Source organism: Sarcophilus harrisii, chromosome 5 (genome assembly GCF_902635505.1).
Source record: "Sarcophilus harrisii chromosome 5, mSarHar1.11, whole genome shotgun sequence".
NCBI lineage: Eukaryota > Metazoa > Chordata > Mammalia > Dasyuromorphia > Dasyuridae > Sarcophilus > Sarcophilus harrisii.
The window spans coordinates 130500384-130526027 of record NC_045430.1 but is presented as its reverse complement, the minus strand read 5'-3'; the positions used below and the strand labels follow the sequence as shown (position 1 = coordinate 130526027).

General features: G+C 33.7%; 1 protein-coding gene across 1 annotated transcript in view; it reads right to left on the bottom strand.

Moving 5' to 3' along the window:
* Window positions 1-25644, bottom strand: part of DHTKD1 (dehydrogenase E1 and transketolase domain containing 1) — a 66806-nt gene that overhangs the window by 19832 nt on the left and 21330 nt on the right. The window contains exons 3-10 of the mRNA XM_031938582.1: window positions 23694-23905; window positions 21443-21637; window positions 17878-18147; window positions 13638-13809; window positions 12061-12259; window positions 2791-3103; window positions 2251-2335; window positions 1280-1419 (exon numbers count right to left, since the gene is read on the bottom strand). Of these exons, the coding sequence (XP_031794442.1) occupies window positions 1280-1419; window positions 2251-2335; window positions 2791-3103; window positions 12061-12259; window positions 13638-13809; window positions 17878-18147; window positions 21443-21637; window positions 23694-23905 (1586 nt within the window). The remainder of the gene's footprint in view (window positions 1-1279; window positions 1420-2250; window positions 2336-2790; window positions 3104-12060; window positions 12260-13637; window positions 13810-17877; window positions 18148-21442; window positions 21638-23693; window positions 23906-25644) is intronic.

Genomic DNA, 25644 nt, shown 5'->3' with positions numbered 1-25644 from the left:
TTGCCTAGACAATTCTAAATTTAATTTGTATTGTGTCATGCTTCACTTAGACATCAGATATCTCTTCAGACTTAGCTCAAGAGCCACTTTTGACACGAAGCCTTATGTAATCTCCAGATCCTGGTATCTATTATATTTATTTTGTATATGCCTATAAATAGTATATGTCTACTCTGACTATAAGCTCCCTGAGGACAGAAATTGTTCCACTTGAATTTGTATCCTTAGCACTTAATATGCTCACATATTAAGTAGGAATCTAATAACATATAAACAACTATACATCATGTATGTTGATGGGGCAGGCCTGATTTAGGAAGGTCTAGTAGTTCAAGTTTGAGATTGGAACAGAAAGAAAAACTCAAGGATCATCTAATAGTTAAGGAAAGGAAGTTTCCTTAGTCATAAGAATGTAAAGGATACCCAGCAAGGATCAAGCTCTAATTTGGACCCTCATCTATCTACAGAAACATGTTTGGTCAGCCAAATTGGTTAGCAAGTTGCAATTGTACAGCAGTAGGATGCAAACCCAGTTTTCACTAACTCAAGTCAACCCAATAAACATTTGTTAAGCATCTACAATATGCCAGGTATGGGACTAAATAACTCTTCTGGACTGGGCTCTTTTATGCTTAGGCAGCGGGGAAATCATGACTCAAGCTTTAAACTCCAAACCAATGAAATCTCATGGATAGCTTTATTTTCTTGTAGGAGAAAAAAGAAGCATAAGCTACATAGCCTGGTATTTACTATTATTACCATAACGTATGTATGTTGCCTTGCCAATTATAAGGTCCCTAATAAAGACAGAGGTTATAGCATCTATTTCTATAAAATCCTCCAAAATGCATAGTACATTTCTTTGCATGTCATTTTTGTCAGTCTCTACAAAGACATATGTAATTACCAACTCCTCCAGGGAAACAGATATCTAATTCATACTGGTTGCTTACAAAGAGAGGCAGTCAGAACTACTTCATTACACACTGGAAAGAAAAGATTTGAGGTAAAATTTGGGCTTTTAAAAGTGATTTCAAGATAGCTAAGGTGGACCCCCAAAATGGTAGATGGTTGTCAACATCCCAGAGCAGATGGTGACATATTGTATAAATTTTGAGTTCTTTGTATAAAAGAATTTATTGTATAAATTTCTTTAGCTATCAGAACATGTCCTTTTGATTATAAACTTGTAAAACTTGGACCATCCTTCCTTGTGCCCTATTTTCTCCATTTGCTGTTTATAAGCTTATCATTGAACCAGATAGCTGAAACATCATACTTCTAAGAAACCCTTCTGATTAGGATCCATATGGTTCAGAGGGATATATGTGTCATCTGTTTTTTGGCAAACAATCATTGCATGTCTCTGGCTGAAGGTTCCACGACCAACATCTTGTCCACTCAGACGGACGTTAAAACCTTGAGCAAGAAAGGAAAGACAAAATAAGTCAGAAGTCTGTGAATATTATTCTTAGAGATAAAGAATTAGCTAAATAATTAATATGTTAGCAGACAGACTGAGTTTCATAATCCTTTTTAAGGCAATATACTAGGTGGGCCTATTAAAAAATTGAGATATAGGGGCAGCTAGGTGGCACAGTGGATAGAGCATCAGCCCTGAAGTCAGGAGGACCTGAGTACAAATCTGACCTCAGACATTTAACATTTCCTATCTGCGTGACCCTGGGCAAGTCACTTAACCCCAATTGCCTCAGCCAAAAAAAAAAAAATTGAGATATGGTCATATGTACAGAGATACATAAACATGGTTCAGAGGTGTGAGTATAAATATTAATCACACATTCTACACATTTTGTAAAATTATCTTTCAAAAAAAATTAAATATTACTTTTAGGCATAACCAATATGGGAATTTGTTTTGCTTAACTATATTTATTTGTTACAAGTGTTTGGTTTTTCTCCTTTGGGGGGGAGGATGATGGTGGATGTTAGAATAAAGATTTGATAATTAATAATAAATGCAACTGAACTTTAAAAAATTGTGTCAGCACTAGATTTTTAGTTCTGATTGCTTTCTCTTTTGAAGGCTCTCTAATGCTGTCTTGTGTTTTGCTGTCTTTGGGTCAATTTGTCAAATAATGAAGTGAATTTTATATTTTTTTACATTTTTTACATTTCAATTAATTCTTCCAGTCAATGAAAAAAAAGGATATATCAAAGAGATAAATTTTTACAAGAAAATATTCTTTGCATTAATGAACTGAGCAGTAAACCAAAGATATGTCTTACCTTGAGCAAGTAATGAGCCCAAGGCTAGAGCTTCTGCAGTGGCCCAGTCTAACTTCATTCCTTCCTTTATTTTCTCTATCCTGGACTGCATATTAAGGGAGGGGTGGTGGTGGAAAAAAATAAAATGGATCACATTTAGCTTCATCAGTTTGATCTTAAATATTGCTATTAATAATAGCCTTCTATAATTTTTATACTTCAATTCTCAAGTCTACAGAAAATTCAAGAATTACAAATTCAATCATAAATATATAGAAATATATCAAGCCATTTTTCTCTTTTTTTTGTATTAGTTGTTTTTAATTTTTATGTGCTTAGTCAAATAAAAATGCATTATGTTTAATTCAAACCACTCACCAGAATTGATTCTCTGTAGTGCTATCCCCAGAATCAAATTAGAGAAAAGGGGTAGGCAAGATGTGGATTTAATGTGAACTAAGATAACTATTCAAAAATGAATAGTCCAGCTTCTCTACATGAACTGAACAAAGTAAATGAAACAGTGGTCAGACATCTGAATGCTCAGTGATAAAAATCTACCTGAACATGGGTCTTTAAAAGGTGACTGTGCAACTGAAATTCCTCAGGGACTTCCACAGATTTTCCTCCCACAAATCTCAGCAGATCAATGGGTACTCCAGTGTCCCAGGTGGTGATCCTGGCAGAAGGTTCCACTAGGCCCCGCCAATGGGCTTGCAGATTAGTAGCAGGTGGGCTATAAAGTGTCATATTAGTCAGGTGATCACTTAGCTTAGAGTAATAAGAGGTCTTTATTTCAGACACTTCATCCTGGGTCATAAGTCCATGGGCAATAAGGGTCTCTGCATAAGTATCTGGGATGCTCTTTCGTGATCTGTTCAGGAGATAGAAAAAGAAAAATTAAAAGAATAAGCAAGTTTGAAAGCCCTTTAAAAATATAAATAACCTCTCACCAGGACAAATACCTTCTGCCAGACAAGCAGCAAAAATAAACAAACAAACAAAAACACTTATACTTACCTTACTATCTGTAAATATATCTTGGAGGGAGATTGAATAGTTTTTTTTTTTTTATTCCTGAGGGCTGGTAAATTTTCAGTGGTTCAAAAAATGAAAATAAATGTTGCAAAACTATGAAGAAAAAGCTTGAGACCAAAGAAGAAATGTGAAAATACCTTTTCTCACTTTTTTTTAAGAGGTAGAATGTGTGTCGAAAATTTCAGGTGTCAGATATTTTGGATATGTTGATAGGTATTACTAATATGTTTTTTTCTACCTTTTAAAAAATTCTTTGCTACAAGGGAAAAGGAGAGGGGGGCATATGGAGGAAGTTTGAATGATGTAAAAATAAAAGATGTTAATAAAAATCTTTTTTTAAGATTTTGGTGGTTGTTTATAGGAATGAGCTAGCTTGTTTACCTAGAATCCAATTGTGTTTATGTAATAGGAAAGAAATGAATAGACAAATAAGTAATAAATATAAAAATTAATATGGATTAGAGTCCAAGTTTTATATCCCTAAATGTTGCTATTTTAAGAAACAAATATGATATGGCATATTGGATCCTTCTGTCCTTACTTAGAACCCTTTTATGTCCATCTTCTCAAAATATAATGTGAGTAGCTTTCCTCTACTTCACTATTATGAACTATACAAAGGAATAGTCACCTATCCCTAAGGTCTCGTTTTTACTTCAGTTACTTTTTTTTGGTCAAAATAGTATATATCTCTTTGGGGTGTCCCATCTATTTAAGGATGAAATTATCTTTAATAAATCACAGACTTGTCAGTTGCTTAACATTTAGGAGTCAGAGAGAGAGGCAGCACTCAAAGCATTCATCTAAAACCAAATGGATGATAGGAACCCTAAGGATCTGCTAGTGAATTCCTTAATATGATCTTAATAGGACCATGAAAATTAACTCTGATGGGAAAGCATCCATCCTATTTCTTAATGTCTCCAGGGGAAATGATTCTACAACCTCCTGGTTATTAATTCATTCTCAGCTTAATTGTCTTCCTTCTAATTAAAAGGATAGAAAATATAAGCAATATCTCATTTTACTCTCTATTCCATGAAGCCTTTCTTACAAGCCCCTTTACCTATTTGAGGTCTTCCTCCCACACTGCCTATATTTAATTCTGTGTGCATATTTGTATTTATTCACTTTATTTTTTGTGTATATATATATATATACATACATACATACTAACACATCAAGTCACTCCCTCTTCTTTGCCCCACTCCCCCTTTCCCACCTTCTTTCCATTAGAAGGATGTAAATAAGGTCAGTGCCAATAAGAATTGTTTCATTCATTGTATCCCCAGAGCATGATGCTTGGCATATTGTGGGTGCTTCATAAATAGTGGCTGATTGAGATTCAAGGATGCAGAGAAGTTACAATCCAAGGAAATACAGAGAAGTTCTGTAGAACAGTGACAAGTTAAAACAAAAGTATATAGACCTTACATTTCATCTTATGTGCTAATGCATTGTCTGCTTCTCTGTGCTAAATAAATTAAGGTTCCCTTCCCAAGGGTGATCTTAGAGTCCAATGTATAAGGTGCTAGAAAGTAGATTCTGAGGAATGGTACCAAGATGAAACAAGGTGTATATCAAGTAATATCAAGTAATTGGATTTCATCTTTTGTCCTTGTGTCTTATAACCTTATATCTGTCTCTCATAGAAATTAAGACTTATCTCCCAAGTTAGACCAGAGAGGCTAACAGTCAGAGGAATAGAAGGAGCTGCCTGGAATTAGCAGCAGGATAAAAGGAGGGGAGAGACTCTCTTGACTTCATGTCTTGAATCTCTCACTTTATTTAAAAAAAAAACAGTTTTAGTGAGACTAAAAGAATACTCTACTCTGACAAGTCTAGAACCATAGAAATACCAAATACAAAACAGAAGAAATAAACACAAAAGATAGAACCAGCAATTCATAGAAGTCATTATCTAAGAAAAGAAACACCTATAAATCTCATTACATATTATTATATATTATATATATGTTACATATATATCACTAATATAATAAGCAAATTTTTAGGGTAAAAGAAATCAAGGTGAAATTACTGAAGGAAAACAACACCATAATCTACTTACACCTTTAAAAGAAAAAATGGTCACATAGCAAGAACTTCTACAGTGGCTTAGAATCACAATAAGATATACAGGAAGATGTAACATCTTTAAGACTGAAAATAACTGACAAAGAAACTACTCTAAGTAGCTGTACAAGCACTAATTTCTAGGAACCCGTAATACCCATGCCCATAATATATTGAGAAGCCTTCACATACTTATACTCAAACAGAGGATTTTCCATTTATCACTACTTAGAGATGCTCCTTTAGGAACTTCTTCATTAAGTTTATTTTAATAAAAACTGGAGTGAAGATATCAGTAATCACTATTTCTTTATATTTAGTATGTTGCAAAATTCTGAGCACAATTTTAAGCTTTTAAAGTAATTAAATCTTAAAGGTACACTAAGACTTGTTTGATATTCTCTACTTGGTGCATTTCCACTTCCAAATCCGTGTCTAGAATAAGACTTCCTACCCTTCTGTGGTTCTATAGGTACAAAAACCCAATCCCTAGGAGAATTTTGGTTCTTGATTTAAGGGAACTCATCTACCAGTCCCTAAATTCTATGTAAAAAGACTTAGATGACTAAAAAATGACCATATAAAAAAGGGTAGTATCAAAGGCGAATAGAGGTTTTGGGGGATATACTAAATTTAGGTAGGGCAGAAGAATCTTTAGTGTCTAGTCTAGGATCTGGTCCAGATATCCTGATTTAATATTATGATCATCCCATAGGCTGACCCATCAATCTTCTTATTATCACCTCATGTTTCAAAGTATAATAAAAATTATCTGTGAAGAAAAATATCATCATCTTCCATTCACCTAACATGGTAGAAGGCAAAGTGTTACCTCTTATCATTCTCAAAACATATATCTGTGTGGCCAAAGCATATAGAGACTACTCCAATCTCTTGCTCAAACTTCATCAATGGTGTCCAGCCCTCTATAGCAGATTAGTTAGGAAGGTCCATAGATAAAGCCTGCCTTGATTCAATGCAGTTGAACCCAAAAGATGGAATTTAATTGTATCCAAGGTTTGCCAGGGAAGAAAGAGGGGGTGTCATTGGGAGTGGAGCAAAAGGCTAGTCTAACGAACTCATGTCTTTAAAAAAATTTCCCTCCCACCCTTGATTTTCTCCACTGGGAAAACTTACTGAAGAGGAAATTCAGCTTGGTGGGGCCAAGTATGAAAAACTCTCTATTTAAGCCATCTCAAAAGGGACAAATATCTATACTCATCTACATTTTCTAATTTGTTCAGCTGACTTTGCAGATACAAATCCTCTGTAAACCCTTTCTCTGTAAATTGATGGAACTCTGCAAATAACAAAATCTATTAGACAACACCCTTGCTAATGATTTATAAGTTTGTTGTTTGAAATTCTCTAATGATACCCCAATTTTGTTAGTTGTGAAAGCCCACCCACTCTTTGACTCCTTTGTAGAGGAAGGCACTCCTTAGGGGAAAAATAGACAGGTCCAAGGACTTCAAGCAGGGCATCCCAATCCTCATCTTCATTCCAACTCCTACCCTTTAGCCACAGAACCTAATCTCAGCAAGGTTTGACACATTTTCCAATAAAACCTCTGGTTCAAGTCAGAAATTACACTTGCAGCTTATCCATCCTTCCTCCAAGTAAAATCATGTATTATTAGATCCATAAGCATAAACTAGATCCAAAAGTCTTTCTGTTATCTTTAGAGCATAGTCCTTAAAAATCAAAAGTATATTAATTTCTGCTTCTAATTGCTGAATATGCAAAAATAATTTCTTTTTTCTTTACAATTTTTTACATTGTCATTTAGCTTTTACAAAACCTATTAATAACATCCAGAAAATATTTAATTGTATTGTATCTCAACTGACCCAATAAAGTTCTTTAAATGTGCACTGGGCTAGCATACAGTTTAGTGAAACTCCTTATTCCATTGAGAGAGCTCTTCATGTGTTCCTAACAATTGCTACAGGATATTATGCTTCTGTATCTGGCTAATTGTTCAAAGCTCCCTTTCTTCTGTACCACTTCTCACACATACACAGACACCCCATTTCAACAATGAATTTAATCACAAAGTCATGTCAAACAACCTCAGATCAAGTATTAGAAAATTAGAAAGTATTAGAATTCAAAGAGACTATGAACCATAATCATGCAATAAAAACAACTATATTTAAGATTTAAAAGTTGGATGAAGCTATTCTCCTCTGTCTCTGTATTCATTATGGTAACATTCTACAACGAGGTCAGAAAAGCACAAGGTAGAAGAAATTCAAAAATTCAACACCAATTCCCCATAGGTTGTGTCTTTGACAAAGAAGCCAAAGTTATGATGATCCCCAGAAAAAATATCCTCTTCACCTCCATAAAGGAAAGCTAGCTTAGTCTACACAAAACAGGCATTACTGTGATCATACTTGGTTTATAGATCAAGGAACCTAAATGAAATATTATGAGAAAATTTCCTGGACATCTCAGAACTATCAGGATAAGGGTCCAACAAAGAGTTTGGTTTAGTCACTTTAGACTAGGGTTTAGTCACTCAAAAATATAATGGCCAAACTCAAAATGTTTAGATTTAAACACAAAAATTTATTTATGGCAATGGGCAGATAGTGTACATCCTGAGAGATGACAGTTTGAACAATAAAGAGTAAAATAATAAGTTGAAATATAATATGTTGAAAAACAAAGGAAAACTCACTAGTACTATATAAGATAATTGATTCTAAAAGACAACTAATATTCCTATGGGGCGGGGGGAGAAAGATGGATTTTTAATGTAATTTATGATTTTAAGCATTAAGGACTGATAAGCATTGCAATAATCTGAGTTGAGATCAGTTTTTTTTGTTGTTGTTGTTATAAACTCAGTAGACAAACTTAAAGGAGGAAAAATTCAAATATTTTTAAAGGATTCAGCTAATGGGTCAATATTAACATACTAAAAGAAAATGATTGTGGCTTTTCTGTATCATTATGACAACCAAAAAATAGTTACAAGTTTAGATCAGAAGCATCAAACACATAGCCCACTGCATATAGGCCTGATCCAAATTAAAATGTAATTGAAAGAGAGGCAGATAGGTGGCACAATGGATTGAGCACTGTCCCTGAAGTCAGGAGGACCCAAGTTCCGACTTCAAAAACTTAGTGATTGTTCAACCCTGGGCAAGTCACTTAACTCCCATTGCTTTAAAAGATTGTAATTGAAAGATATTAGACAAAATATATAAAAATACAATGGAACATAGATAATGTTAATATGTAGTTTTCTAAATCAATATGTAGCCTGCAGGAATCTTTATATATAGTTAAATGGCCCTTATTTCTATTTAAGTTTGATACCACTAATCCAAATAAATAAGACAAAAATACTGTAGAGAAAGATAAGAGAATAGAAAAAAGTGTCTTATATTTCTTGAAATCCAGATGAAATAAAAACATTTGAAAAAAATTTCAAGTATGTGAGGGGTAATGGGAAATGGGGCTCATTAACCATCCTGTTATCTGAGTTAGATTACTAACACTAGATTGAGCAAGAAAGAAAAAGGATGTATGTCTTCACCTGTGCTTTGGAAAAAATTGTATATGGCAGAGATTTGGACCAGGTTGCTATAGCTAGTTACCTACAGCTAGGTCTTTTGTTTGATTTTTAAAGCAAGATAACTGTTGTTATTTTTAATGAGAAAAAGAGAGAGAGAGAAAGAGAGAGAGAGAGATTGAGAGAGAGAGAGAGGAGAAAGAGACACAGAGAAAAAGACAGAGACAGAGAGACAGAAACAGAGTGAAACAAGATTGGCTAAGGGGAATACAAATACAGTGATAAGCTTGAATATTAGTGGGCTAGCCACACCCATACAATGGAAGAGTAATAGTGGATTAGAAAATAAATTCCAACAATTTTCTGCAAAGTAACATGTGAAAATGAAGATTTGTATAAATTAACAATTACAGGCTTGATTTAAACCTACAATGCTTCACATGAATACAAAAAAAAAAAAAAAAACCAAGAATGGGAATCATGACTTTGTAAAAGACAACAATAAAAACTAATACCGACTAGAAAGACAAACAGGGAAGCTACATTATACTTAAAAGCATCATACTCAATAAAACAATACCATTGCTAAATATATATGTACTAAAATAAAGGCATCTGAGTACTTAAAAGAAAAACTAACTGAATTGCAAAATTAACAAGATAGTAAGACTATGAGTTTAGATTACTTCAATATGCCCTCTTCAAACTTACACAAATCTATGCCACATACAAAAATAGATTGGGGAGGGGGGCAGTTAGGTGGCACAGTGGATAGAGCACCAGCCCTGAAGTCAGGAGGACCTGAGTTCAAATATGGTCTTAGACACTTAACACTTTCTAGCTGTGTGACCCTGGGCAAGTCACTTAATCCCAAATGCCTCAGAAAAAAAAAAAATTAAAAAAAAAAATTATGGGCTTAAACTAAATGTTAGAAAAACTAGATAGGTTAGATCTTTATCAGTTACTGAATCTTAAATCATATAAGCATTTTTCCAACATTAACAGCAACTTTTCAAAGATTATGAGTTAGTGTTAATAAAAAAAAGAACTAATATGTAAAGATGGGAGACAGAAATATCATAAAAATGCAAATATATTAAAAAGATTGTTAACAATGAGATAATGTACCTGAAGTGGGTTGTGTTCCCTTTAAGAAACTGTAATTCCTATTGATCTGTGGTCCCTTTCAGATTCTCAGCCCCTCCTGGCTGAGGCATATCTTCCCTAATCCAGGACGCCAGAGCCTTCCTTTGATTCAATTATAAATCCTGGTCAAAAAGCATCTCTTTGAATTCCAATAAGAATTCTAGGCTGTCCCAGCCCCCACTAGATCTGAGCCAACATGGGCTCTCCCAGCCCCCACTGGTTCTGATCTGCTCTGGTTATCCCAACCCCCACCAAGACACCCAATATAATATCTTTCATCAATGAAGGTCTTTTGCAGATGGACTTTGGTAGCTCCTTTGCTGCCAGGACCTTCTGTCCACTGAGAATGGCATTCTCTCAGTGCAAAGCTCCATTTTCTATAAATCTATCACTATATAAATCTCTGGGTAAACTGATATCTATCTAACAATAAACTTTCATTTTGCAGCTAATATTTTGGGAACGAGTGAATTCTTTCACTCCTAAAACCTGCGGCTGATTTAAAGGGGATTCTTAACAACTCTCTTAGAGCCACTAACCTCTAGACCACCAGGAATTTAGACCACTCAAACAGCATCACACCAACATCTCTAGGATTTAACTAGGCAGTCCTTAAAGCAGGGTTCTTAACCTAGGATCCACAGAACCTTAAAAAGTCAATGAATGGCATCAGAGAGTAAGTATTGCCTTGTTAATATTTCACTAGCCATATTTCAGCATAACTGATTTCCCTTACAGACTTACATATTTAATTTTCTTCATATAAAACATTATTGTGGCGAAAAGGTTTGTCATCAAATTGTCTCAAAGTTTCATGACACAAAAAAGATTAAGAATTCCTCTCTCCTAGAGGAAAATTTCTGAACATATATATATTGATAAAACAAAGGTAAAGCTAATTAAATTTGCAAGGAATTTTTAAAAGTTTAAAAAACATAAAAATTAATAATCCTCAAACAAGCACAAAGATATTTTAAAAAAATCAAAAGAGAAGCTAAATTTTAAAAGACAATATGATTTAAAATGACATTTAAAAAGACCTAAATCCCCAATTCTTCATTGGTTAATTTGAATTTCAAAAAAATTACCAGTATCAAAATGACAAGAGGGAATTCATTATGAGTGGAGAGGAAATAAAATTATTAGGAATGTATACCAATGCAACTGGAAAAAAATTAAATGGGATGGATATTTACAAAAAGTTTAATGTAGAAATTAATAAAAAAGTAATACAGAATCTAAGCTACCAAATCTCAGAAAAAGAAATCCAGGAAGACCTATAAATAAGGTCTTCACCCAATTAAACAAAATAAAACAGGTCTTCCTGATTTGAGATCCAGCACTAAAGTCACTGAACAATTTAACTATCTCGTTTCCTCAAATTGAATTAAATGGGCTGCCTCCTGGTTATAAGTCTTCAAGCAGACACTAGACAAACACTTTTGGAGATGTTGTAGAAAGGATTATTGTTAAGGATGAGATCATCTCTAAGGTTCATCTTTCAATCCTGGATTATATAATCATCTAAATCCTTCCTTTTTACCAAGAAGCCAAGATATTCTATAGTTATAAACAGGAATGTGCTAGAGCCAATATGTACTGGCTCAAAAGAGAGTTAAATATTAAATTTGCAATGTGAGTATTTACACCTCAGAAATGGGCAAATACTACAAATCAAGATATAATTTATTGTTTTGTTAATTGACTAGACTTTAAAAATCATGAAGAACATGTCAATATTGCAGATTAAATGTAAAAGTGTGTCATATATACAGTTGTTTTTCCCCCGGAGAGGCAGTTGTTAAACATTTATCAGCACACCTCTGATTATAAGTATCTCTTTAAGGTAAATATGTTTTGGAAAATTTGTTTTCTTGGTTGAACTTTTGTTGCCTAAAGCAAGTCTCTTCATTTCATTCCTCTGCCTTTGTTTTCCTATGTGTAAATAGAGACAAAATATTGTTTAGGAAAATCAATAAAGAATACATAGAAGGTTAGATGTATTTCAATGGTGAATATTAAATGAACATTCCTAATCATCTTACCTAATGATCTTATACATCATGGGATTGGTGAAGAAGGGTTCATCTAACTCATTGTGACCCCATTGTCGATAGCACAATAAATCAACAATTACATCCTTGCGAAACTGACGCTGGTATTCCACAGCCAGGCGGGTGGCACGGACCACTTCCTCAGGGTCATCTCCATTGACATGGATGACAGCACAGCCAACAATCTTACCTGGAGAGTGTGGCAAGATTAATCAGGCTAGGTAGTATCAAACATGGAAGAAATATTTTTTCAGTCATCAATCAATAAATATTTTATAAGTGACTTACTATGTACCAAGCACTAGGATACAGAGAAAGAATAAACACTATTTATTTTTTCAAGGAATTCACAGTCTAATGGGAGAGAGATTGAAGTTCATTATAGTCACAGATTAATTATATTCAAAGTTAATCAAGATGTTTCAATTCATTCGTGAATGGCAGCTCAAAACGCTAAAGTTTCTCCTCATTATCAGAGAATCTAAAATTATATAATAGATTCAAAAATATTCTCAAATGTTTTCAAGCCAAATGTCAACTTAACAGTACTTCTGTGGGCCACTAGGCCATGTCTAAAAAAAATTAGAAAAGGAAGGATGAAGAGACCTGAGAAATGCCTATTGCCCAAACTCTGATATATGTAGACAAACTTTTGAACTTAGTGTCAGTACAAAATATATTGTAGAGGTAGCTAGATCACTATAGTTGGAGTTGGATAGACCCAAAATTGAATAGAAAAAAAAGACCACACCAATTTGTAGTAGGAGAAGCGTGCAGCAATTATAGTGATCCCAAGTTGCTCTCTGATACACACAGACACACACACATATATATGCACACATACAACTTTTAAACAGAAATATGTTCTGGTGATATTATGACTATGAATCATGGAATACTGTACTCACTCAAAAACTAGGGGCATAGACAGGTGGATGGTGGGCATAAGTAGATTAAATCATGATAACTTGCTCACAAAAAAATATTATTATTAAGCATATGGTCAAAAAGGGAGAAGGACCAGTCATTTAGCGGATATAATAAAGAAAATGTATAATAGAAATAATAGAAGGACAGCTTGACTCTTGTACTGCTAGCCACAAAATTTTAGAACATCTAGAACAAAACTTCCTAACTTGGACTATACAGACCTCTTAGAGAGTTGACTCTTTTAGGAAAAGTTTATAAACAAATGGGAAAAAAATCACATTTTTTAGTTCCTTTGTAATCTTTTATGCTTTGTTTTGTGTATTGTTATATATTGTTTTATGTATTTATGTATTTAAAAACATTATTCTGAAAAGGGATCCATAAACTTCACCAGACTGCCAAAGGGTACCTGAGATTAAAATGGTTAAGAACTCCTTGGTCTTCAACAGAGATGTAGGGGAGAAACATAGCCAAGAACTACACAAGAGGAGGAGGTGTGGCTAGAATAGGAGTTATACTCTTCTGAAAAGTGCAGACACATTGAAGAGATCACATACCCATGGAAATAATGCTTTACAAATCTCTATACAAACACCATGATTGATTCAGTCACCCCCTAGTATAACTATGGTACCTACCAATGTCACTACAATATAGGGAAGACCTTCCTCTTTCTGCAGGAGTGGTGTAACCCAGTTGGTTATTAACAATTAGATGGATACTTCCACCAATTCTGAAATGTGGGAGATTAGAGAGGGTAAAGGTTTCAGGAACAATCCCTTGACCACAGAAAGAAGCATCACCATGAACCTAAATTTTTTGGGGAAAAAAAGAACATAACAGATTTAAGCATCAGAGTGGAGATAATAGAGTTTGTTTTTGTTTTTCAAACAGTAATATTAAAAAGAATCTAATTGTTATAAGATTTTCCACAATAATTAAGCTATGACCAAAAGGTATTTCCCAGGAGTCATTACCACTTGATGCATTCTCTCTGTCTCTACATCACTGTTTTATACAAAGCATCCTAGTCATTCAAACATATATTCCAGAGCATACAACGACACAGGAGTTCCTATCAGAGAAGGCATAGAATAGTTTGAAATACAAAAAGGAACGTACTAGATGGTATTTTAAAAGCAACAACAACACTCAGTATCCTTTTCCTTGCTTTCTACATACAACATTTTTCTCACATCAAATGCATATAGATGACAACATCTAGTTTTCCCTATCTTGCAACTGGCATCATGAACATGGCAGTGGGAGAAGTAAAAAGAAAACAAGTAGTTGAGAGGATAGTGGCAATAAGATTGATAAGAGAAACAAGAAGCTATGAGAAAGAAATTAAGTATTTAATGATCAACCTCATCCCCTTCATGAAGTCCTAATATTTCTAATTTTTCATTGTAGCATAGAAGTGACCTTGGGTTCTTAAACTTTCTGCTATAGAAGTGAAAATTCCAGCAAATCCTAGATTATAGTTTTCTAAAAGGGGCTCTATATATCTTGTTCAAGATTTACCACACCTGAGTGTAATGAGTTGATAAGACCACTATCTACCAGGATTCCATCTCACCTCACAACATAATTTAGGCTAGATTTTCCTTGAAAGAAAATAATCTGTTCTTAGGACTTAAGGAGACCAAGGCTCAAGATACTCTATTCCTGAGTTAGCTTTCCAGGAGCTTCAGATCATACTAAAGTGATTTTCTAGTCCCCGAAAGACATACAAAGCTCCACCCATACAGAGTCTTGACCTTTAGGTATTGGTGGATTTCCCAAGACTATATGAGTCCTCAAACCCTGCTCTCCATCATATGGAAATGAGAGGGATCAGTAAAAATCGTGGCATATATCCAAGCTCAGTGTTGAGGTATCTTTGTTGATTATCCCATCTATACTATGAACCTCCTTTTATTAACAAAGTTCACTGAATCAGGCCTGCCTCTAATAGGAGGTTCTGTTTCTACAGGATAAGGAATTTTTTAGCCAAAGCAGTTCTTAAATAGAGTAGCAAATATACATTAAAGAATCATTGTTGTACAACTTTTATATAATGACACAAAAGACCCAAAGTCAAGAGCCATGTGATGCCTTCTGGTCTTCAATCTCTTTGTCTACTCTCAAACCTCTTATTTTGACCAAATCCTCTCTTCTGTCTGAAAAATCTACTCTCAATTTGCTAACTTCATACCTAAAAAATGGCCTAGGGAAAAAAAAACAACTAAGTATCCTTTACTCTCCAATTAGGGCTAGAAGCCTTTTCTCTGATACTCCTAAATAACACTGCAAAAATAATGCTAGTAACCAGTCACTTCCCTCTCTGAATAGATGCCTTCTCTGGCACCCAGCATCTTAATCTCCTGACACACAGGCCAAGAAGCTGCTTTTCTTCCTCACAGCTGGATACTGTTCTCTCAGGGTAATGGAGTAAAAGGGAACTCAGAAATGGGAAGATGAATCAGACTGCTATTCCCCAGGACTTATTTTAAAAAACACTTATAAACAGAAGTGATTATTCATTTTATCTGCTAAGAGAATATATAACATCTGTTTCTAAACTTCCATTATTTTGCAATGCTCTTATGATTCTTAGCATAAAAATATGCAAGCATTTTCTGTTCAAAAAATATTTTTTCAAGTTTATCTCAACCTGTCTTCCTCAACACACACACATGACCCACTTTTCAAAAGAAGATAAGCAAAGGGCAAAAAGAAAACAGAAGAGTCAGAAGATTTAGCTATAATGCTACAGATTTCCAATTGGAAGCCTCCTGAAAAAGTCAGAATTACATAATACAGTTAAAACAAGTCAAGAAATATAAAATTAAAATAGAATTAGAAACATTTGGAAAGAGGAGATATATGAGGCAAGTTAGCCCCAAACACCAGTCATTTGCTAAGCTTAATTTTCTCTTGTGAGAGGTCAAGTGAGATTTTATACATACATACTTTTTTCAGAGATCAACCTTCATCGTGTCTCTTATTCACAGAAAGACTATGGGTAGGTCACTTAAATCTGAGAGCTTCAGTTCCTTCATCTATAAAATGGGGCTAATTCCAACATTGGTGTCTAACGTTTACGATTATTAGGAGGATTCAATGAAATAATATAAGGAAAGTATCTGATAGCTATAAAACTATAATATTATAAATGTAATTTATATTGAATGTAATACATAAAATATTAAATAGTATGATATTTATAAATTTCAAATATTAAAATTATAATGTTTCTTACTATTATTCACTAGGAAAATTTGAATGACTAATTTTTTTTGCTTACATTTTAGAGTGGAAAGAGTATATTTTATTGACTCCTTGAAACATCCCTACAAAAAAGGTAAAAGAATATTGCATATACTATCAGATACTGCTGCTATGTTGACCTGTTTTACTGAAATACTTTTTTTCTTCTTTGTTTTTCATTCTCTGTTAAAAGGGATAGTCCCTTGATTACAGAAAATGGGTAATATATTCGTAAATGTAGATAATATGAAAACAAAAAACAAATATCTTTTAATAGAATGTTGGCATTCAATTTAATTTGTCATCTGTTCTTTGAATTGACATTATTTTTCTTTTTTCTTTTTTGCTGAGGCGATTGGGGTTAAGTGACTTGTCCAAGGTTACAGAGCTGGGAAGTGTTAAGTGTCTGAGTTCACCTTTGAACTCAGGTCCTCCTGACTTCAGAGCTGATGCTCTGTCCACAGTGCCGATACTCTGTCCACAGCGCCACCTAGCTGCCCCTATGTTCTTTTTCTTAACCAACTCAGGCAGCCCATTCACTTTCCATATTTCTAACAGAGTCAATTTTCACTAAAGTGTCAATAACATGGTTACTCAAGTAATTTTGTTAACTTAACTTGTTACTGTTACTAAAACACTTTAAATTATCTGGTCTCAACAATCTTAAAGGGGTACCCTACTTTACAGATGAGGAGATGAAATCTTAGAGGGATCCATAATCATACAACTAATAGTAATGGCAGTACGGGGCTCAAAACCAAAACTGTTAATTATGTCAATTCTCTGTTCACTATACCAGAAGTAATCAACTGAATATTTTTGCTTCCATGTAATTTGATTAATTTATCTGATTGCTTCAATTTCTAATTGTCAATATCTCAATTTGCCTCTCCTTTGGACTGGAAAAAAAATCATATCCATAATTTTCAAAATTGCTTATTATTTAACAAACTTCTGGAGCCAGATCTATTAGAATTCAACTTTATAACTGATTTCTCAAGCAATCAACGTTGGATTTGAAAGCCTCTTGATCAAAATAAACAAAAAAATTCAATCTCCTTAATTAATTTCTAATCATTAAGTCTCACAGATTCTATGATAAACGAAACTTAACTATGTCCCTGAAATTACAAAAATAAAGGTTACTCTAACGTATATTTTCTCCTTGGGCTACATGAAAAGGGGGGGGGGGAAGCACAGCATAATGTTTTGATTGAATTTGCTTTGATGCTGTTAGTCTTATTTAAAATAAATAAATAAATAAACTAACCACTATTTTGCCAGAAGGCTTTCAGACTTCTAAAAAACATGTAGATTTAACTTTCAGGGAAACAATGTAATCTGTACTTCTTGAAAGCATCAAAGATGGTTCTCTTCGAGTACCCACAAATTCCAAAGGCTAGTGATGAGAAAAATCCAGCTAAAAGATTCCTCCAGGGAACCAGGACTGGCTTCTTGCAAGTCTGGTTTTCAGATTTAGTGCTGATAGGTTTAATTGACCAGGAAGAATTCTTTCCAAAAAACAGCAGTCATCAATCACCTTCCCAGCCCACTAAACATAGTATTCTACTTTTCTAGTTTTTTAGGTCTCTGCCCACCCACTCCCAAAATAAAATGTTAAAATACCTGCAGACATATGACTTTGTCCCCTGGCTGAGCAGAGCTGTCTGTAGAGTAGTCACCATCTAACTGTGACTGCTGTCTCCCACGAGTTTTACCTACAGCAACAGGGTTGACAGCTTCAAGGTGTGAGGGATTGGGCAGCATTGTAACATGAAGAGGTCGATGAGACCCAAAATCAAGATCCACAGAGGAGGTCAAATGAGAAAGGACATCTCCAATAGCAGAGATGCTCTCTGGGAATTCACTTAAGCCACGCATCTTACGAAACATGAGCTGTGTAGGGTAAACAAAATACAGTAGTTGAAACAAATGAACAAAGAGAAAAATGTACTTTTGTCACAGCAGAGAATCAAGGGAGTAAGAAATTTTGTTCATCTTAAAAGTTTTGGCAGCTTTGGACTATTTGTATACATTATATACACAAGACTCATTGTAGGCATATGTTAAAATGGTCATTCAAATTCACCTGTTCACTGCTGAGAACAATTTGTAAACATTCAAAGCCAAATTTAAAGTCAATATATTTAAATAGAAGCCTGTTAATAATGTACATATCAACATATCTTTGACTTGGGAAAAGGAAATACAAAATATGAACAAAAAAGCAACAAAGTAAATAGGAAAAGGAAGGAAGAGAAGAAGCATTTATATTAGCCCCTACTCTGTGCCTGGCACTGTGCAAAGTGCTTTACAAATATTATCTCATTTGCTCCTCCAATTGACCTGGAAAAAAGAAGCTGTTATTGATTCTATTTTATAGTTGAGAAAACCAAGGCAAACAAGAGTTTAAGTGATTTGCTCTGGTTCATAGCTAGTATATGACTGTAGCCATATTTGAACTCAGCTCTTCCTGACTCCTGCCCCAGTGTTTTATCAGTTCTAGTTCGGTACCACTTGGAAAATTTTCCATAGTAAAATTGGGAAGAATTAAGCAACAGGCAATGAGTTCTATTTTTGGACATATTGAGTTTCAGGTGCTTACTCAGAAGTGAACATTCATTTAGGGTTGTTTAATGAATTGATGATATAGGGATTATATCATTCCCATCATGATATGGAGAGAGCAGTATCACAAAAACCCAGAGATGAGAGAGGATCTAGGAGGATGGAGGGTCAACAGCATCAAATGCTACAGAGGGTAAAAAGGATTGAGAAAAAGACCAAGAAATTTGGCAATGAAGAATAATTAAGAACCTTGGAAAGATAGCTTCAATTTAGTGATGAGGTCAAGAGCTTGATTTCAATGGAGTCAAAGATAAGACAGAGAATAGAGAGTAGATAACTTTTTCTAAGAATTTGACTGAAAGGAAGGAGACCTATGAGACAATAGCTTGAGAGGATGTTAGAATCAAGTAAAAATTTTTTAAAAATGAAGACATCTGTGAATTTTTGTAGGCACCAGTGAAGGAACAAAGAGAAAGTATTCAAATTTTAAGAATTTTGCTTTAATAATTTTGAAAAGCAAAGGAACTCATCAGATCTTAGTCTCCGCTTAGGCAGGAAAAAATTTTCTTAAATTAAAATCTATGAATTAAGAAAAAGTGAGACTTTGACTACAGAATGAAGTTCATGAAAAGAAATATTAAAAAATTAGAAAGCTAGATTAGGACTCAAATGTGAAGGTACTTAAATGACAGAAGAAGAAATTTATATTATCTGGAAAGTAATGAGCAGTCACTCAAAGTTTTTGACTAAGGAAATAACTTCATTGGACCTGTGCAAAACAAAGATTACTTTGGAAGTGGGATTAAAAATGTACAGTTGAGAGAAGGGATTAATCATCAACCTCTTGCAATTAGGAAAACTGAGGCATAAATATTTAAATAGTTGTACTTAAATAATTGAGTGACAAGAGTCATAATCCCAATCTCTAGGATTTAACCACTAGATAACTGGCACTGTATATCAGAGAGGAACCCCTGAATATTTATAATATCAAAATAATTCAAGGATTTCTGTGATAGCAGTAGTACTGATATTCATAATGTATTTTTATTAGAGCTAAAAAAGATTAAAAGAACAATTCTTGGGGTAAATATGTTGTCTCCCAATAGTTCAGGAGTCCTTGGTCCACAGACTGGGAATTAACTACTCTATATCAGAGACAATTAGCAAGGACTGGGATATTTGTCTCTTTTTCTACTTTTCACATAAGAATAAAATTACATTTAGCCTCAAGTAATATACAAGATGACAGGTTTAGAGGATAACTGGGAAAGGATGGAAAAGGAAAGGTGGAAGAAGACAAAAAACTGACATTTTTGAAACCTATATTGTAGATGGCTACACAATATGGGAGGATGTGATGTAACAAACTGAGAAGTATAGGACCATGAAGATGAGCATTAATTTGGAGTGAGGGGAGGAGAAGGAAAGAGTAAAAGATAAAAAAGGAAAGAAAAAGATATCACTGTATGAGCCAAGATAAGGTGTGGGGGAAAGCCCTCAGCAGAGAGATCGCTATCACCAGAACTACAAGGAACCCTAGGAATTTAAATGTATATTTGAGACTAATAATTGCTCATACTAGTATTTCAAGTTTCCCCCCTCATTTTAGTAGCCTTCCCCCTGAAAAACTGTGAATTCTAATAGAGAATCTGTCTCAGTAAAATAAGGGATATGTTTATGTTTCCTCATGTTTCCTGGTTAGGGAGTACAGGAAATTGGAATAAAATGGAAAAAAAAAATCTAAAGTAAAGCCTTTTTTTTTTCTGAAGAAAATCTTCATCACAACATTATAGAGCTTTTATGATAATTTCTAGTCTATTGCATAGCTTCATGGATTTAAAAAAAACTAAATGAATAAAGGTTATCAAAGTTTTTATTGTTTAATTGTTTTTTAGTTATGTCCAACTCTTCTTGACCCCATTTGAGGTTTCCTGAAAAAGACAATGGAGTGGTTTGCCATTTCCTTTTTCAACTCATTTTATAAGTGGGGAAAGGAGGCAAACAGAGTGAAGTGACTTATTCAAAGTCAGCCAGGTCTGAACTCAGTTCTTCCTGTCTCCAGGCCTGGTACTGTGCCACCTAGTCATCCTTATTAAAGTCAATTACCTTCAATTATATGACATAGGACAACCAATGAAATTTAATATTGAATAAAACTTATTGACCTAAGACTTTTGTCATGTCCCTTTCTATTTAAATCTTTATACTAAAGTTTTCTGAGAAAATTCCAAAACAGATAAATAAGAAACAGAAAAAACAAACAAACACAGAACTTCTTGGATTAAAAGGTATTTACTATTAAGGTGATTATATTATGATAAAAAGCACTATTTACCAATGAATGGACATGAAATTTCTTTAGTATTGCATACAGTCTAGAATTCATCTATTTAATGTTATATCCTTGTGAGAAAGAAAGCTTCAAAATACCCTCAAAGAAAAAAAATGTATAGGAAAATAAAAAGTAACTTGGCCTTAACACTGAGAACAGAATATAATTTTATTCACTAGTTGATACATGCCTATTTGGATTTTCAAGACGAAGTATAGTCATTTCAACCTAAAAAAGAAGGGTAGGTTAATCAATGTTAGCAAAAGACAGGAAGAGTATTTGTCTTACTTCTGGAGGGAATTGTAGAAGGCCAGTCAATAAATTTAGTCTCCCTCGGTGGGGCATTCCAATAATAACATCTGTCACACCACTGTAGGCTGCCGTCTTTAACAACTCATGGAAAAAACCCATCATACTTTCTGCCCCTTCACCACCATATCTCTTTACTGTGGCAAATTTGGTGGCCAAAAAATGGTCAAACTCCTGGAAAACAGAAGATCAGCTATTTTAGTCATACTAAAGCATCTACACAATTGAAAAGCTCACAGATAGAACTTCTTGAGATCAGGTACTATATATCATGTTTATGTTCCATCTTTCCACAGTACCTACTACCTTGTGTGTATGTCCTGTTCAATTAAAACTGTAAACTGTCAAAACTAACAGCAGCTTATATATTTTTTTCTTCTTGGCATTGAAAAGTAGCAAATCTGGTTTCTTCATAACTTCAATGAGATAACGTAAGTCTTATAGATTGTATGTAACTTATTCTAGCCATTTAGGAATAGATACCTGACAATCAATAAACATTTATTAAGTGTCTTCTATATGCCAAGCACTGGGGATATAAATGCAAAAGTGAGACAGCCCTTACCCTGAAGAAACTCATGTTCTATTAGAATGAGACATGTTCACAGATAAATAAATACAAACTATATACCCCAAAGCACAGTGATTGGGATGACCTGATAACAGGGAAAAACAAGTATCTTTTCAATTTCAGCTGAGTCTTAAAAGTCTTGAAAAAAAAAGGGGGGAGGGGATCTGAAGAGACTGAGATGAAAAAGGAAAACATTCTAGGCACAGAAACAGGAGTGTAATATACATGGGGAAAAGCAAGCAAATTGGTTTAAATGTTGCACAGAGTGCAGTCTGAATAATATGTAATCAGTCTGGAAAAATAAGCTGGAATCAAATTGTAAAGAGCTTCAAATAAAAGAGTAATTTGCATTTGAACGCAAAGGCAGAGGGGAGCCAGTGAAGCTCCTTAAGCATAGAAGTGATATAAACAGATCTGTGCTTTAGAAAAATCATTATTAAAATATCAATGAGGTGGCTGTATGGAAGATGAATTAGAGAGGGGAGACTAGATGCAGAGAAAGAGGTACAAATTACTAAGGACAAAGCCACAAAGTACCAAAAAGACTGCTTCTTGTCTTGACTCTCAGATCAGCATTCTCTTGTTCATAGCTCTGTCATACTGCACTTCTTGGTTGACAATTAAAAGAGAATAATAGTAACAACATTTCTTCTCTTTTTTATTTTGAACTTAAATATAAAAATATCAAAAAAAGGAACATTTCCATGTACATAGCATAACATAAAGAGATGATTCAATATTTAATCATGAATTTCCATTTCACACTATTCACTTAAAAAAAAAAAAAACTATGTACTAAATACTACACATTGTTTTAAAAGTTCCCCTACTTTTCTGTGTTTCCTTCTAAGTTTTCTTTTGTTCTCTGCTGTGTATTTTTCTCCTCTCTTAGAGGGGCAACAATTAAACACAAATATATACAAACACACTATACAAACATGCATGTCTATGTATGTATGTGTTTATGTGTGTCACGAACACTTCTGTTTATAGTTTCTTTTTCTGGAAGTGGACAGCATCTTGCTTCATGAGTACTTAACAGTAACAACATTTCATAAGAAATATGGCAGAGGGATATATAATGTACAGTGATTTAAAGGAAAACAACACTGAAATTCAGAATATGACTGATGATAATTTCCATCTCTTGAGAAAGAGGTGGCAGTTTACGGTGTGGAATGGAGAATACATTTTCAACCATGGGTCAATATGTTTGGGTTTTTTTTTTTACTACATTTCTTTGTTATAAATCCAGGTTCTCTCGGAAAGTAGAAGGATTGTGAAAATGATAGTAATATTTTTAAGTGTCAATAAGACAAAAGAAAGAAAAATATAGATATGACAGAGAGAAAAAAGCAACTCTAAACTTCTAAAACATCTTCTTCTTCTAGTACACTATATTTTTCTCTTCCTTCTTTTATTTCATACAATACCCTTCTAAGTATACACAATGCATACGGACACACACACACACACACACACATGTTTACACTTTTTTTAAAAATCCAGAAACCATGGGTTAAAACAATACAGAAACTTAATTTCTTCTCTTCAACTGATTTAATCACAGATTTATATATTTCTGCATTAGATGAGCTACATTGTTCCAATATACCCACAGATATCTTATACTACTATTTCCACACTGACATTTTGTACCTGAGATTCCAGCATTAGTCGTGACAGATGTTTTCGTTCTTCTGTAGTGAAGGTCTCCTTTTTTAATTCCTCAAATCTACTTGAAAACCAGTCTTTCTCCTCCTGAGTCTGCAGCTGGGTTGTTTCAATAGAAATCTGCCCACAGTAGATATGGTTAAGGTAAGCCAACACTTCTTCCAGAGACACTTCCTCCTTCCCCATGCTCAGCAATCCTAAAGCAGAAATCAAAGGTGATAAGGAGAATAATTAATTTTTAAAAATTAAAGCATATTGTATAACACTTAACTTCAATTTTCATAACCATTTTATAAACTTTCAAAACACACAAAATTTTGCTAAAACATTGATAAAAATCTCTTATTCATATAGTTTTTAGCTTAGAATACAACAGGTGCAATATTTATTGAAGTGAATCAAATTTAACAAATGTCAGCTTTGTGAAACTAAAAGTGTGTGGTCAGAGGTTATAGTGGTAAAAGAAAGTCTACATTTCTCCAGTGCTAGAATAAACATTTATTTGTTAATGTTTAGGATTTCCACATCCCCACTTTAAGGTTATTATTTCAAATGAAGAATTCAAGTTTTTCAATAAAATGTAACAACTCATCAAAATGTTATTATGATAGCCCACAACATTATTTTGTCTTCAGCAGGAATTCCGATAAATATAATGCTTACATAATTAAGCAAATTATTGTAAAAATAGTTCTTGATGGACATGTGGTCAAAGATTCATGTGTTTAAATATCAAAACAATACATTTACAATGTAATTTTTAAATGAACTTAAGCAATTGTAGGAAAAAATTCAATGTATTTTATTACCTTAAATCTTTTCCAATCCTTGTTAAATTTGTAATCAGTATGCATATACAATTATCAATATATTAATATACTTCATACCCTTCACTTACACAAGTTACATAAATTCTATCACATTAATATGTTACATTTAACTTATTTTTCCTAAATTGTTGGAGTTTTAGTTTTACAATTGTCTTAATTTGCATTTTTAAATTGCTAGTGATGCTGTGCATATTTTTAATTGATGATTTATTATCTCTTTTCAATTTGTAAACCTCTTATAATTATGACTTCTTACTGAGTAACACAAAACCATATATGTCACTATTAGCTTAGTTCTAATATGTTTAAATCTATTATTTACATGCTTTAAATTAATGAGTCCCTATTTATATAGGCTGCTGACCCCTCAGATGCCATAAAAGTTATTTTTGCAAAGTCCCTACTAGTGGATCAGTCCTCCTCCTCCATCATTTCCTTGGCCTCTACCCTCTGTGTTCTTCCAATCTAATCTAACTGACCTCTCTTCACAGTCTTTACTTTGTAACTGCTAAATTCAACTAGACATTGTCCTCTACCCTTGAATTCCTTTGTTCCTTCTCTACTACCATTCCATCTTGCCAGTTATTAACTCTGGGGCCAAGTGGGCTCTGATTGACTCTTACAAATTTATTGTGGCCAAATTCAAGTGGGCTCTGATTGACTCTTTATTATGATTCACTCAGTTGCTTCACTAGGACCTAACTTCCCTTAATATCATCCTATATCTCTCTTTCCTTTTACTGGAAAATATCAAGAAAGATTTCTTAATTTTATATGTCCCTGCTTCCACTTCCTCACAAACCACTAACTCTTTAACTATTTAAAATCAAACTTCTGAGTACAATGCTTATTATTAAGACTTTCTATCCAAGGTTGCCAATAATTTAAGACTTTCTGTCCAAGGTTACCAATGCTTTCCTAACTGCTAAACACATTGGCTTTTTCCTTAGTCTTTATCTGTTGGAATCTTTACAAACTATTAAGCCATTAGAGTTGATAGAGACAATAATTATCTAATTTAGCAAAAATTTCTAAGGCTGCAATAAAAGTTTGGAATTCTCTCCCTGGACAGAAAGATGGAAGTAAAGCTTTTACAAAAATAGAGC